We start from the raw sequence: 16,131 nt of genomic DNA, 5'->3' as shown, positions 1-16,131 counted from the left end.
CATAGAGTGATGTGGTGTATGGTAGAGTGGAGTGTGCAAGGTAGAGTAGACTGGTGTAGAGTGAAGTGGTGGAGTGCAGTGATGCAGAGTAGAGTGGCATAGAGTGTAGTGGCATATAGTACATTTGTGTAGAGTGCATTAGAGTGGCATATAGTTGAGCGGTGCAGAGGAGTGCTGTGGTGCAGAGTAGAGTGTCATAAAGGGCAGTGGTGTAGAGTAGAGTGGCATAGAATTCACTGGTGTAGAGTGCAGTGATATAGAGTTATGCAAAGTAGAGAAGAGTGGCTTAGAGTGCCGTGGCATAGAGTAGATTGTTGCAGAGTACAGTGTAGTGGTGAAGAGTAGATTGTTGCACAGTGGAGCATAGTGATTTAGAGTGCAGTCGCATAGAGCGGTGAAGAGCAGATTGGAGTGGCGCAGGGTACATCGGAGTGGTACAGGGTAGATTGGACAGGCATAACATAGAGTGGAGTTGCGTAGATTGCAGTGGCATAGAGGAGATGATTTCAAAGTAGAGTGAAGTGCCCTACAGTGGAGTGGTGTAGAGTAGATTAGAGTGCAGTGTTGCAGGAAAGAGTGCAGTGGGATAGAGTACAGTGGCATTGAGTGCAGTGGTGCAGAGTAGAGTGGCGTGGAGTTCAGTGGCAGAGAGTGCAAAGTTGCAGATTAGAGGGTTGCAGAGTACAGTGGTCTATTGCATAGTGGCATAGAGTGCAGTGGCATAGAGTGCATTGGTTTTGAGTAAAGTGGTGAAGAGTGAACTGGCAGATTGCAGGGGTGTAGTGTGCAATAGTTAGAGTAGAATAGCAGAGACTGCAGTGGCGTAGTGTAGAGTGCTGGAGAGTAGAGTGGTGTAGAGTGGAGTGGTACAGCATAGATTGCAGTGGCGTGGTGTAGGGTGGAGTGGTACAGCATAGATTGCAGTGGCGTAGAATAGCACAAAGTGGAGAAAAGAGGTGTAGGGTGCAGTGGCATAGGGTAGATTGTTTCAGAGTAGAGTGAAGAAAAGATAGAGAAAAGATGATGTACTTCAATATGCTTAAGTATGTAACAATAACAACAACAAAAATAATAACGCTAGGCATAATGGCCCAAAATTAAATATGGCTTCTCCCTGTTAGCCACACTGTAATCAAGCCCTTCATTACCTAGATAACAAAATATTAAACATAAATGTTAGAAAATGATACCCTTCTAATAGCTAAATTGTTGTGTGAAAAGGTCAAATCTGGGCTCAATCTCAACTTCACTATTTCATCAACTGGTGTGATCTTAGACAAATACAAATATTGTGTTTCACAGAGTCTCCTTTCTAGCCTGCAGGCATCAGGGTGAGTGGGACTCTGTTTCCTCTTTAGATCTTCCTAATTGTCTTGCAGCTCCTGTTGAAGGCGTCCTGCAGTGCTCCTCTTCAAGGCGGCAGCAGGTGATGCAGACAGTAATCATCCAAAACTCTTCTCCTCCTAGTGACCTTTGTTCTTATGAGCACCCTTAATGCCCACAGCTGTGAACAGGACAAACTAAAGGGCAGAGGGCGCAGGGGGCCTCCTGACTCACCTTCATTCTGTTACCATCAGATTGGAGGATGGTCGGTACAGGGCTATTATAAGTAGTGCTTTTGTGCGCTAATGGCCCTCCGAATAATAGATGTGAGAGGGGAAATTATTTTGTCCCTTTGTCCTCCCCCACCTTCATCCCCCGTGTCCCCCACCCTCCAAAATCTGCGGGGGATACATCCCCTGCATCCCCCACACTTCCTACGCCCATGGCTGTGGCAATACTTATACTTACTACAGCAGGACTTATTTGGTAATGGTGGCAAGCTATAGGCCTGATCTCTTTATTATGAAATGTTACAAACAAGGTAGCAGGCCTTATGTATTTAGGGACAGATTTATGGAAAGTGGCGCTGCCACTTTTCCTGCGCCCCTTAGTGCCCTCCCCCACCGCCACCATGTGTGTGCCGTATTTAAAATACAGCTCACCATGGCGCAGGGTAGGGGGCAATAGCGTCATTCAATGTGATGCTATTGATGTACTCTGCAGGAGTAGTGCCAAAATGTTGCCGCTACTTTTGCAAAGTACAAAGGGGCCCATTCTAAATAATGGAAACTCCCTTTTAACCTCTTCTCTGAGCAGGCATTAAAGGTGCTGAAAAAAATGGTGCAAGGAAATCTGCTAGATTTCCTTGCAACATTTTTTCAGCCCCCATAACGGGGGAATATCTCCCTTACATACATTATGCCTGGCGCAGGCATAATGTGGCTCAAGGGTTTACAGAGTGGCGCAATTCAAGAATTACACCACTTTGTAAATGTGGCACATGGGAAATACCACCTTAACTCCACATTTGTGTTAAAATAATTGCCACAAATGTGGCGCAAGGTGGCACTAGGGGCTCATAAATATGCCCCTAATTGTGAAAAGCATATGTTAAAGTCAATCAGCAGTTAAAGATGGATTATTTTTACACTATATTAAATCCTACAGATGGGTATTTTTGTTACATGGAATTCTACAGATTAGTGTAGTACGCAAAGGTTTTGGTGATGGTTACACCCTCTGAAAAACGGTGCACATAGAAGACTTGCATTGTAAGAATCAGAATCCTTAATAAGCTCTCCTAGGAGATACATAATTTTGCTTTGCCAACTTTAGTTTGTATGCATTTGTAATTTGATGACGGTATGCCTAATGGGTGCCTTGTGACAAAGCTTATGCACAGGACAGTACACCTGAGTTACAATGACAAGCTAATGATAACACCTATATGCCTGACTAGTGCACAGGGAAATGTTATACAAGATGCCATAGGTCTGGTCTATTTATTGGGAAATGTTATGGAAGGCAGTAGGCCTGGCGTATTTGTTGTGGAAATATTTTTTTTATAGCCAATATGCTTTAAACAGTAGATTGTTATCACACTTTGTTTCATGCTGTAAAACAGGTATTTCGTTATATATAATCTCACAAATTGCAATAGAAGGAAAGTGCTTTGGTATCATTCGCAACCTTTGACAAACCCTTGGAGGACAAGATTTTTACTGTGATGATTCTTGCTAGGCCCTATTGAGAGGGGTTGGATGTTGTTTTGCCAACTGTAATACTGAATATTTTTGTAATTTTATAACTGCATGCATGATGGTTTGCAGCTTATGCACATTTCAGTAGGCCTATGTGGTTATAGTGTTATGTCAGGTTCCTTAGGAGTGATCTGTTTTTAATGAAAAGTTATGACAAAGCAAGAAGATCTGACTCACTTATTGTGAAAAGCATGTGATATAGGCAATGGGCCTTTAAGAGTGGATTGTTATTACATTGTGCTAAAGCACGCAGGCTGGTATTTTGTAGGGATGTGTGAAATTTGTGTAATTTGTATTTGTGTGATTTCTCAACATTTCAGGAAAAATACTTAAAATGCAAATCTGTAAATGAGCAAAATAATTTAGCGCAAAATGCATCCTTGCTTACATTTTTGTTGGGCTTTGGTGACCCACCTGAATTAACCATGGGGATAGAAAATTAGAACTATGGTAATCCTGATTATGCTGTATTAGTAGGAATTTTATATTGTTGTGACAACTGTAATTTTGTACGGTACATATTTATAATTTTAGTACAGTATATCTGATGGATGCCTTGTAGGAAGCCCATGACCAATATAATATGACTGAGTTGTTTATGGTGACTATCCAAGGATGAAGCCTAATTGTTTATAATGAAACATTATGATAAAGACAGTAGGCCTGACATATGGACATATTGTTTGTGAAACCTGTACAGTATATCAAACTCAGTAGGCATTTAAGGGGGGAATTGGAATTATTCTGTATTAAAGCCTCAATGAAATCTCACAGATTACCTTTCTAGGAAAATATTTTTCTGTTGGTTACCCCCTCTGACAAACCCTATGGTTCTAAGCTTTCCACTGTAATACTTGCTAGAACATCTTTGAAAGGCTTGGTAGATTTAACTGTCTATCAGGGCCTTGTAACATATATCCACATATAGAAATACATATCCATACAGATTCATAGAGGGTTTTTGCACCAGCCTTCGTCTGCCAATGGTCTATCTGAGTGTCAAATACACTCTGCCTCTGTCCATGACAGTTTACTGTCTGGGTTAATGGTTCAGTCCACATCTGTAATTGGCTTTATTGCCCTGTGAATGGCAGTTTCTAATCACATGTGCACATCTACCTGAAAAAGAGTGCGCTTCAGTGTCAGGACTGGTTGGCTAGTCCTTTAGTTTTCTATTTTCTCCTTTAATAGTTCATTTTTCATTTCTTTGCTTCTCCTTTTTTTTTTTTTTTTTCCTTTAGAGTATACTTCAGCTCTGTAGGAGGTGCTAATGATGTGCTTGGTTGTTGCTCATTTAATCTGCAGTGTGCTGCATCCCACGTGGCCACTTCCTCTAAATTAGAAAAACATTATGTTATCCCGTTGTATCATTGTTTTACCATACCAAGATAGCCAACTCACTGGTGCTCAAGGTGGCAGAAAGCTGTAACTTTGAAACCACAATAGACTAAGTACAATACATCTGCAAGATGGACTTCTGCTTCTATATTTCGTTACTGCAAGCATATGCCCACCATATTTAGATGGTAGCATATTTCTTGTTTCTACCTGTATTAGTTTAAATCATCGTGCATATGTTGTTTAGTGTGAGTTGTCTTATGTCAAAAGGTAAGTGGAAAAATTACTCATTGGATGAATGAATGGATGCATAATCCAGACCTCTTCACATTGTCAGTGTTTGTTTGACAAGAAGTACAGGATTCTAGAGCCTCCAGCTCCCTTGTTCTTTAGAATTACTATTGTAGTCAGTTGTACTTAAGTATTTTTTTGAAGTTGGTATTAGTTGTACAGCTAGCTGTAGTTAGGCTTTAATGGTCATACTGTGTCGATGTCAGTTTGTCTTGTGGGGATCTGTCTTGTGATAGTTCTTCTCCTACTATTCTGCTTCTCGTTATCAGGAGCCGAAATATCAATGTATTATGTATCCATGCATTTATGTTACATACAAAGCATTAATCTAGCAACAAAGCAGTGGAGCTCCATGAAGGCTTGGGCTTACAGGTAATGCAAGAAGGGGCGAGACAGAAGGGTCAAGCAGCCCCACCTGTGCTCTCTACATCAAATGTTATGAGGCTGAGTTAGTGAGTTTTATTTGCATAGTGCACTCAGGTTGAACTGCCTCTAGGCTACTGGGAGAGATTTGGAAAGTTTTGAAAGTGTGGGATCTCCTTTTTGACCCCTGCCTCATTATTTATTATGATAAATATGATAAGTCCGTCTACAATGTTTATGTAGGTTCTAGGATACTACAACAGGAGAGGAATCAACCCAGAAGCCTTCCTGAATGAGATTAAACTCATCGCCAGTGACCCCGATGACAAGTACTTCTTTAAAGTGACGGACGAGGCAGCCTTGAAGGATATTGTGGACGCGTTGGGGGAGCGCATATTCAGCCTGGAGGGGGGTGAGTTGCTTCCATTCATCACCATTTTCTAAACGTTTAATCAATTGAGAATAGACTCTTGGGGAGTGGTGCTGGGATCGTTCTCTAGCTTGTTTTGTCACGTAAATGTCTTTTAAAACAGTGCAAAATACGTTGGGCCAGTTTGAATACAAGCACTCCCAGTTAGGGGAAAATAAAGGAAACTTTAGACGAGAAGACACTGTTTTCTTGCAAGGAACACAAAATGTTGCTAAGTAGGGAGCCATGTTGAGGGCTGTAGACTTTTGATTCCATAGATGACGAGAAACCCGCAACATCTTGTCTCCTCATTTCCAGTTTGGGCTATTCTGGGCATGTGGAGGCTTCCTTAAAAGTTGATGACATTTTTTGAGACCTGTACATCCATTTTGATTTTGGGTCAGATACCACCATTTTCATATGTTGTTGACGCTAAATGCCCTGGCAAATTTCACTAAAAATAATTCCTATTTTATCAAAAACATTCTTCAGGCCTGTTTACTCTTGTAATGCTTTATACAAGTTACCATTTCGAATCTGGGATTGGAAGGGAACTCCAGGTGACCTCCTGTTCCTTCTCACATTATATTTCAGGAACCAATAAGAATGAAACTTCTTTTGGTCTGGAGATGTCCCAGGCTGGATTTTCATCACACGTTGTAGAGGTAAGGGAAAGGCTCTGTGTTGCAGGAATGTTCACAGCTTTTATATAGAGTGAGTGAGTAAAGAATAAACGTTCTCTGTTAATTGGGAATGTACAAATTTGTGCTGGGTTTTCAGATGTCAGCCTGAGTAGCATATCAGCCTACTTTACCTTTGTGTCGCTTAACAAGACATTCAAGTTTTATAATCACACATGAGCACTGTTTCACCTACTTCACCAATGTATAACCCTTTGCAGGGCATGGATGACCCAGATTACATCCCACTCCATATTTACAAAGTGGCTCAATGCATGCACTGGGCCTTCCTGTGCTTTGCTGCACTAGTGTCAACATTTTTGATGCTAATGCAGCAAAATGTCACAGCAGTGGCAAAACTTCTGGTGCTGTTGTGTTAACGACCTCCATGATGCTCCATATTGTAAATACAGCGCAACCATGGTGTTGTTAGGTGGGTTAAGGGTGACGCAAGAGAAGTGGCGCATCGGGACCAATGTGCCACTTTCTCATAAATATGCCCCTTAGTGCCATTAGGGTGAACACAAACTCAAAGAGGCAGAACTCAAACAGAAAGGTACATGTAAAACAGTGAGAGATAAATGTACACACCATCAGACAATGAGAGGACACTGCAGAGACACCCACACATATGTAAAACTACTGAAAGGAGTCCTCAGAGATATATTCACATAAATATCGAGATGAACCCTCAGATAACTCCATCCTTATACAGAAACTGAAAGGATACATGCATACAACCATCAAGAAGGCCACTTGGAGATAGGTGAAAACACATACAAACACTGGAAGAGTACTACAGACACACACACACACACCTACATATAAACAGCGAGAGATGTTTCAGAGAGGCAGGCACATATAGAAACATTAAAGAATGACGCAAAGATACACTTACAGACCCATAAAGACATAGAGGAGAGACCACTATGATAAGCACACATATACAGCTCTGTGAGGATCACACAGACTTCAAACACATACAGTTATTGACAGAAGAAATTAGAGACTTTCACAGATATGTTAATACTGAAAGTGGGCCATGTTAAACCCACTTATATACACAACTGAGCAGAGAGATCCTGTAGAAACACTTCTGGAGACACTCAAATACAAGACTATAGAAAAATCTCTGGAGGACGCACACTTGTGAGAGATGAGCACAGTGTCTTAAACATCATTGTTATTATATAGCTCATCTTTCAGTAAAATACATTTTATCAACAATAAAATGACTTGTCAGTTAATCCTGGCTCACAAGGCAGCCAGCATCCTGTGCAAAAGTGAATATACATTGAACCAATACGAGGTTTTATACTTTGTGCCCAACTGTTCACTCTAAATTGAAATTAATTTTGCATTGCTCTTAAATGGAGAATCCGATGGCAATTTATACACCGAGGTGCGGGGTCTAGTGGTCTGAGCCATTGGTACTATTTCTAGCAGAGATGCTAGAGCTATTAGAAAACACTTTTCTAGGCAGTCCTTAAAATATCTATATATTTTATACATTAGGAAATGTATTAAAACATTAGAACATAATTGAACAAATTGCATTAATGTGGGTACCTTCTCCTCTGATAGCACATTCTCCACTGTCAGCTTCTGTGGGCCTATCATTTGTATGAAAATATTCAAAGAAACACTCCAGTATGGTTTGATATCCCCACACTCAGACGAAACACACCATCAAAAAGATCTCATGCCAAACTTGGAAACGAGTGGGCTCACTGTCATGAGGTACATTAATTTTGAGGTGCGGACTATCGAGTCTATAAATTGAGTTGTGGTTTCCCATAGAGAACAACATATCTCTAAGACTTCAGTGTGTTTATTTGTTTCGAAAACCGTTTTCATTTTTTAAAAACTGACAACCAATTATAAAAGTTTCAATGCAGGCGAGTCCAAAAATAATATATTTTCAGGGAACAAACAATGTTACACTTTTTAAAGAGACTGATGACGTTTTGTAACTTCAGTTTAATTTTGTAATCAAATATTTGTATTTTGCAGGAAATGCATTAAATAAAAAAAGTGGATAACATCAAAATTCCAATAATATTGATCCATTCAACCAGGACCAGGTATAGATTATCCCAATAAATTAAACCTCATACTAACAGTGAGTACAATTTAGAACAGTTAACGTTCCAACGTTTATAGAAATATCAAGAAGCTAATACACCCACATATTGAGTAAATTAATGTAAAGTTTATATCTGGACATTAATAGCCTAGACTGTTCTGTCAGAAATCCTTGATAAGTTAGCATTTCATATATTAAACCTTTGGCATTCCGTTGTTTTGGAAGTGAAACCTATGCTGTTGCTCTTCCTTATGACTGAACTTAAGGCTTTCTATATGGGGAAACCAGCACTAAGGAGAGAGCAGACATGCCTTTCGGGACAGCTCATTTGAATACACAAAGTTACTAACTGATTAATTACTATGTTTGTTTATAGGGATCTGTATAATTTGAAAAGTAAATTCATGAAATGATTTACTTAGTTGCAGGTATATCTGGCAGTCCACAAAATAAATTGTACCTGTAAAGTTTGCAAAGTTTCCATTTCACGAAGGCTGTAAACCTCTGGTAACTTTGCACTGCAAGATTTTTCCCATACAAATACATTTGCTGAATTTTTTCTCACCATTTATCCTTTGCAAAGGTTGTGAAGCTTGCAAAGATTTTAACAAAACTTCAGAAAGTTTGTGGAGGAAAAACGTTATAACTTCATACACCCCTTGGACTGGAGGCAAACTTCTATTAGTGAGCCTGCATTGCTGAGGTCCTTCCTCCCTTCCCATTCCCTAGAAGCTAGTACTGATGTCCACAAGTCCCCAGACTGAATTTACATAATCCGCTATTGCTATGGAAGTTATCCTAGACAGACTATCCTCCTCCGAGGCCTGCATCGTTTCCAGTCCTTCGCACTCCATCTTTGGCACGTTTCTCTTCATTGCTGCTCCCGCTCTGTGTCCTCTGGGCATTCTTCCATCCTTAATGTCTTGCCAGTTTCGCACAAGCCATTACTTCTGCTATTTTCCTTGGAGCATTTAAGCTCCCGGTTTGGCATATCCCTGCTCCCTTTGCTGTGTGCTGACTTTTAAATGCCATCATGAATTCTTTTTACAAAGGAACTTCAAAATTGGTGGATTGTTTAAGCTCATTTGAAGTTAATGACGGAAATACCTTGCAAGACGTTGTGAAACCATGTTGCAATGCCTTGGACGCACCAGAACTTTCTAGGTCAGGAATCAATTAATTAGCAATTCGTTGCAGCTGAGGAACTGGAAGTCTTGAATATAATATTAGTAAACAATGTCTGAGTTCCTTTAAGACTAATTAAGAAAGGTATTAGTTAAGTATTATAAAAGGTAAAGTAGGTGGGTTGTGTTGAAGTAAATAATCATCGTGCAGCTGTATTCATCTTAATGCTTGTTGCTCTGTCACTTCTGTCAGTCTGTTTGATGGATGATGAACCCATTCTAAAATAAAATTGGTATACCAGTGTTCTGTTCTGAAGTTTCTCTGACAGTCCATGAACCTGTTTTGAAGCAGTGCTGAAAGATTATGAGCCTTTCATAGATAATCCTGATGTACGGTTACCCTATTTGGTAGTAGTACAGATGCTCCTTCAGTTTGTTCTCTTGTAGCACTGACAGGCTATTTAGTGCTTTTGTCGTACCACTGACAAACCCATAGGTCATTTCTCAGCTACTACTGATAGTCCGTGGGTTTGTTCAGTTTTAACACTGATGCTGCACCCTGGTGCCTCTGAAACAGCACCACTGGGTAGCGCTGATAAACCATGCGTCTCCTTTCTGGTAACACTGAAGGATATTGGGTCAGCACTGAGGTAGCACAGATGAAGCAAAAAGGGTTCAAATGAATCAGTTAAACATTCTAGACTTCTCCCTAACACCCTTACCCACTGTTTCTTCAACCAGGATCACATTAGAGTCCTTATCTATGATACTATGATCCCTCCCTCCGTTGACGCCAACACAGCAGCATACAATCTCAACACATGGATCACAGAATGTGCAACACTCTAGCCCCCCTCCGGCTGACATTGGCCAAACGCAAACCTAAGAAAGCCAGCTGGTTCACCACCGAACTCCCAAGAATCAAAGCGTACCCACAGACGTTTAGAGAGGAAATGGAGGAACAGCCAAACCAGCGAAGATCTCGCCTCCTTTATGTTAAATAAAGAACTCAAGGAAGGAAGCACTCCGTGAGCGCATCAACTTCTCCACACACAACTCTAAGGAACTCTTCTCAGTCATCAACAAGTTTACAGATCCCCCTCCAAAGCCACCAACATCCCCCCATCACAGGACCTCTGCAACAAACTTGCCACCTTTTTCCACTGCAAGATCCAAAACATCTACAACAGATTCCTCCCGGAAGATCCTGGCATTGGAACCTGTGACCAACTCACCTCCCAGAACCCACCCAGACCATCCACAACTGGTCCACGCTGACCAGGGAGGAAACAGTCAGCATCATGAACAGCCCCCACGGACCCCTGCCCACACCACATATACATCAGAGCCAGCGCATCCATCGCCCCCTAGCTCCATAACCCAATCAACCGCTCCATCAAAATTGGCACCTTCCCCGAGGACTGGAAACACGCCGAAATACTCCCTTTCCTGTAGAAACCTTCGGCCGACCCATCAGAACTAAAGAATTTCTGGCCCATCTCGCTGCTACCCTACCCCGCCAAAGTATTGGAGAAAGCAATCAACGTACAACTAAGGAATTTCATCTAGGCAAGCAACTCCCTGGACAGCTCCCAGTCCAGATTCAGCAGCAACCACAGCATGGAGACAGCCCTGCTGGCAACCACCAACGACATCCGATTACTCCTAGATCATGGCCACAACACAGCGCTCATACTCCTTGACCTCTCAGCAGCCTTCGACATTGTCTCCCACAGCACTCTACGCACCAGACTCCATGACATAGGAATCCGCAGGAGAACCCTGGAATGGATCTACTCCTTCCTCTCCGGGAGGACACCGAGGGTCAGACTCCAGCCCTACACATCCAGACCCAAGCATCCTCACTGAGTCCCACACTGTTCAAAGTATACATAGCCCCTCTCGCAGCCATCATCAGAAGCCACAGTATGAACATCGTGTCATATGCCGATGACACACAACTCATCATTTCCCTCACTGAAGACCCGGACACGGCCAAAAGGAACTTCCACTCAGGAATAGAAGCCATCGCCACCTGGATGAGAGAAAGCTGCCTCAAGTTCCGCTCCGACAAGACTGATCTCATCATCTACGGAAACGCCACCTCAGCTTGGGATGACTCCTGGTGGCCCACATCCCTCAGCACCACCCACTGCACCTACTGAGCATGTCCGCAACCTATGCCTCATCCTTGACTCCTCCCTATCTATGACCTGCCAGGTAAACTCAGTCACCTTCTGCTGCTGGCATACACTCTGCAAATTTCGGAAGATCTTCCCCCCTACGCCGGCACCTCGACTAGAAACACCAAAAAACTACAACTCATCCAGAAAGCTATTGCCAGACTTATTCTGGACCTCCCACGCCGAGAATACATATCCCAACACCTGAGGACCCTCCACTGGCTCCCAGTCGAGAAATTAATCACCTTGAAGCTACTCACCCACACGTATGAGTCCATACACAATGCAGGACCAGCCTACCTGAACCACCGAGTCTCCTACCACACCCCTGCCAGATCCATTAGCTCCACCCAGTAGGCCGTGGCCCTCACACCTGCAAAACCACAGCCGGAGGAGGATCCTTCACCTACATTGCAGCAAAGAGCTGGAACAACCTCCCCCTGCACCGCAGACAAAGCCTGTTGCTCACCATCTTCAGGAAGAACCTCAAGACGTGGCTCTTCAGATGAGGCCCCTCTCTTCCCCCCCAGGGCCTTGAGACCCTCACGGGTGAATAGCCGCAGTTTACAAAAACTGATTGATTGATTTATTCTCAACATAAACAAAATCTCAAAGGTGGCAAACTTTTACCACTGTGCCCTGTAAAATATTGAGCTACTCATCTTACTTTCACTTTTAAAACCAGTAGCTCACGCGTTGATTCTGTCATGACTAGGCATCTGCAATCCTGTCTTGCAGGCTTCCACAGCCAGACTTATATCATCATCTAATAAATGTTATCATATTACTCTGTTCCTCATTGAGTTACAAGGGCTCCCTATTGAAGCTGGGATAACATTCAAAGTGGGTTACTTGACCTAAAAAACTATCCACAGCAACTCTCCACCCTACCTCATAAATCTTCTCTAGCAGTCAGGTGGCATAAGCAGTCGTAGAAGCAAAATCAACCTCCTTCTGGAGTCTCCTATCTTCAAAACCTCTCGTGCTCCAAGTCAGTCCTTCTCAAAAGCCTCATCCTCTTCATGGAACGCACTCACTGTGTACCGGAGGACCAAACTGACTCCGCTGTCATGGCACCAAAACCTAAAGAAGCATCTTTTCAAACTTTACCTGACTCAATAAGTCTAATGTTTTGTATTGGTCTACATGTGTGCATTGCTTCCATCTTCCCTTATTACAGGTCTGTACACGTTTGTGCTTCTGTCATTCTGCTACCTACGTCCATGTACTACACTTACGTTTCGCAATCTGCATCTCATTGGCCCCCTCCACTCCTACCTCCCCTATTACCTTCCCTCTGTGCCCTCTCCTTTTTTTCTGCTCCTTCCCCCAAGCCCTTCCCCTTCTTCCACCCCTTGATTTACTCCCTCATTGCCTCCCTTCTTTCCCATGTAGGTTCCCCCTGCCTAGGGATCCTGCCCAACACTGTGACTGCCCGATTCTTCCTGCCTACCTGCTTGCCCCTTACCCTCATCCGCTTACCCTTTCCCAGCTGATTATTCTTTTTCCTCTCGCCACTCTCTTTCCTTTTTACCCCGCTCCACCCAGCCTGGGCACCCTTTCCCTCTTTCTCCTTTCTTTCTGCCTCTCTACCCACTTACCCACACCCACTCACCCTTCCTTGTCTGGTTATTCTTTTCCCCATCTCTGGCTTTCTGCTCCCTTCTCTTGAGTTGAATAATTCTTTAGTTCGATGTTGTGTTCGATATTTGACCCGCAGATCCTTATTTGTTGCTTGACCTGCATCTCACTGTTATGTTTTTATGCAAGGTGTCGCCACACCTTATGAGCATGAGTGCCGTATACATAAATAATGGGTATGGGCAATGTGTATAACAGGTCTTCTCTGCAGTACTATAGATGGACTAAAGGTTTGTTCTGCTGCAGCCCTAATAGACCATGGGTTTGTTCAGTGGGATCACCGATCCGTAATTGGTTGCTCTAACACTAGCTCTGAGTTGTCATTCTTTGCCAATTAACGATGGAAAACATTGTCTTCCAGCTGTAGTAATACCTTTATTTACGTCACATGTTTCTTTACCAGAGCACAAGGTTGAGCATTTGTATGTGCTTTCTTTTTGCTGTTCCTCACACAGGATGGAATTTTACTGGGAGCTGTTGGTGCCTATGACTGGACTGGAGCTGTCCTTAAAGAGACCAGCAGTGGAAAAATTGTTCCCAAGAGGGAATCTTATCTCAGGGAGTTCCCAGAAGAACTGAAGAATCATGGAGCCTACCTTGGTAAGCAGATCACAGTGGTAGCTGTAGTAAGACTAGACTTCCCTAACCAAGACTATGGCACATCGTATCCTTCCAGTGGCGGAAAATGGTTCTGCATAGACTTCTAAGGGGTCAAGCAGTACTTTAATCCCAGGCAGAGGTTAAATGTCCCGGTATTGAGGTGAATAATATTTACTTGCACACATCTCCATTCCACAATATCGACTACTGCTGTATTGTCCAGGTAAGCATATAGAGAGAACCATACATTTTATTTTCTAACTCTATGTCCACTCACCTGGATGATATAGAACCGGTCAATATTAAAAACGTCCACATTGTGACTCCACACCCACAGGGAGTGATCACTCTGAAGCTCATGTTGTGACAGGATTTTCTACATAAGTGGGGCTTGCACTGCTGCTTCCTTTAGTGTGTCTCCCGCCACTGTTGCCTGTGCATAGGTAAGAACCTAATACAGCGTGCACTGCTCCAAAGGTATTGCATCTCTTTGTGTGATAGAGAACCTTTGTTGTGCCTGTTGTTGCTGTGGGCATATTGGTCCAGTTGCAGGCGGGCACAGGGTGACGAAATGACCTGTATGTCTGTATAAGGAAAACAACCAGTAGTCCTTTCAAAGAAATGATAGGTTGAAGAAACCGGAAAATGTCCAGCAGGTCTCACAGAACACTGGTAGGTGAAGGAAAGGGAAGCTGTGGTCCAGGTGTGGGCTGCCTCACTGGAGAACATGTAGGTACAGGATAAGCAGTGATTGGTAGGTCAGCAGGTAGAGGTCACTTGACCTGCAAGTGCTAGAAAGTAGGAAAAGGCCCAGCAGGTCTGTAAGAGGATCAGTAGATCATATAAAACAGGGGAAGTACTTACAAGCCACATACGTGTGCAAAAGAGCAGGGGGAGGCATTAATGCTGAACGGGGGGCCACAGGGAGACTTGGAGTGTTTATCATATCAGCCTGATCCTCATGGTTATTTTCATTTGCCTGGCGAAAGGCCACGGATGTGTCAAACTGAGCTGTACCCTTCCTCGAGGCTTAAGTGTCTAGTTTCAAACTGTAGGAGGTGTCTTTTCTGTCATCGCTGATTCTGAAAAGGCGCATTTAAACCTGAGAGTCAGTCAGGTGCCTAGCGGAGGAGCGTTGCGCCATTGGTTTTTCCAAAAAGGAAAAATAAAATGATAATAATGTACATCTCTTTCTTATCATTTTATTTTTTCTTGTAGGACTGGGTGGGGCTGGGCTGGAGGGAGGGGGCCTGAGGAGGGCTATGTGCACACAAAGTGCATATGTCTTTTGGCCGGTCATGTTCATCCGGCCATAAAGACATGCACACTTTGCATGTTCACTACCCGGCAGTATAGCACAGCCGGGTAGAGAACATGCACAGGCTCCCATTCCCAGTCTGAGCGGTGAAGCAGGCCGCTCACACCAATCACGGTGCTGCTTTCAGCAGCGTCGTGATTGGCTGGGAGCCTGTGCAGCTGGGAAAAGGACGGAGGGGAGACGAACGCATCCCCTCCTCGAAGGTAAATGTTTTTTTGTTTTTTTTTAAACTTATGTATTTTTTAACCCTGTCGCTTGGCTCCTTGTTTATCCCCACCACCCCTGTTCAGTGTCAGCGGCCACTGGAGTAAGTGACCAATTAGTCATTATTTATTTGAACACAACTATGTGCAGCTAATTGATTTTATTCCAATCAGGGATATAGTTTATTCCGGAAAAGGGTAAAATGCCTACTGAAGCTTCTATTGCCCACGAGAATTGTATTAAAAACAGCGGACTCTCCCAGGCACGTCAATAGGGTAAAAGGGCCTAAGGCCCATGTAACGTGGCACCTGCCGACTTTAATAGGTGCCACGTTACATCACTTTATTTGCATAGCCCATTAATAGGTTAAGCAACTAATCAAAACCAGACTCTGCTGGCATCCATTGTACTCTGTACACTGGCGTGGCATTTGCACCCCCCTCACTGTGGAAGTAAGGAGACTTGGCTAACCCTGTGGAAAACTGTTAAAAAAACTCAAACCGAAATACCTATTGTATGGAGGGAGCGTGCACTACTTATGGCAAGATGTACCTCTTGTGCTTGTGAAAGGAGATCTTTGGTGGCCGCCGCTCGGGCTGCACAGATTTGTGTGTGCTAGACCGCTCCTTACCTTGCATTACCTGTTGTGCATGCATCATAATCAGGCTGAATCTACGTGCAAATGTGAGGGAATGTTATGCTGCCGTAGTCTGTTGTAGTAGTCTGTTGTTCAAGTTTTATGAGTGGGAGAAGCTTTCCCTGCTGCTGCCTGTATTTACTATGTTTATAGGGATCTGTATAACTTGACAAG

General features: G+C 43.1%; 1 protein-coding gene across 4 annotated transcripts in view; it reads left to right on the top strand.

The window, feature by feature from the left end:
• ITGA11 (integrin subunit alpha 11) overlaps positions 1-16,131 on the top strand; it is a 574,736-nt gene that overhangs the window by 282,466 nt on the left and 276,139 nt on the right. For all 4 annotated transcript variants that reach the window (XM_069222912.1, XM_069222911.1, XM_069222913.1 and 1 more), the window contains 3 exons: positions 5,319-5,487; positions 6,079-6,149; positions 13,654-13,798. In XM_069222912.1, coding sequence (XP_069079013.1) covers positions 5,319-5,487; positions 6,079-6,149; positions 13,654-13,798 — 385 coding nt within the window. The remainder of the gene's footprint in view (positions 1-5,318; positions 5,488-6,078; positions 6,150-13,653; positions 13,799-16,131) is intronic.

The sequence above is a fragment of the Pleurodeles waltl genome, chromosome 3_1 (assembly GCF_031143425.1).
Source record: "Pleurodeles waltl isolate 20211129_DDA chromosome 3_1, aPleWal1.hap1.20221129, whole genome shotgun sequence".
NCBI lineage: Eukaryota > Metazoa > Chordata > Amphibia > Caudata > Salamandridae > Pleurodeles > Pleurodeles waltl.
Note: the sequence above shows the minus strand (reverse complement) of the source record. Positions and strands in the feature narration are given on the sequence as shown.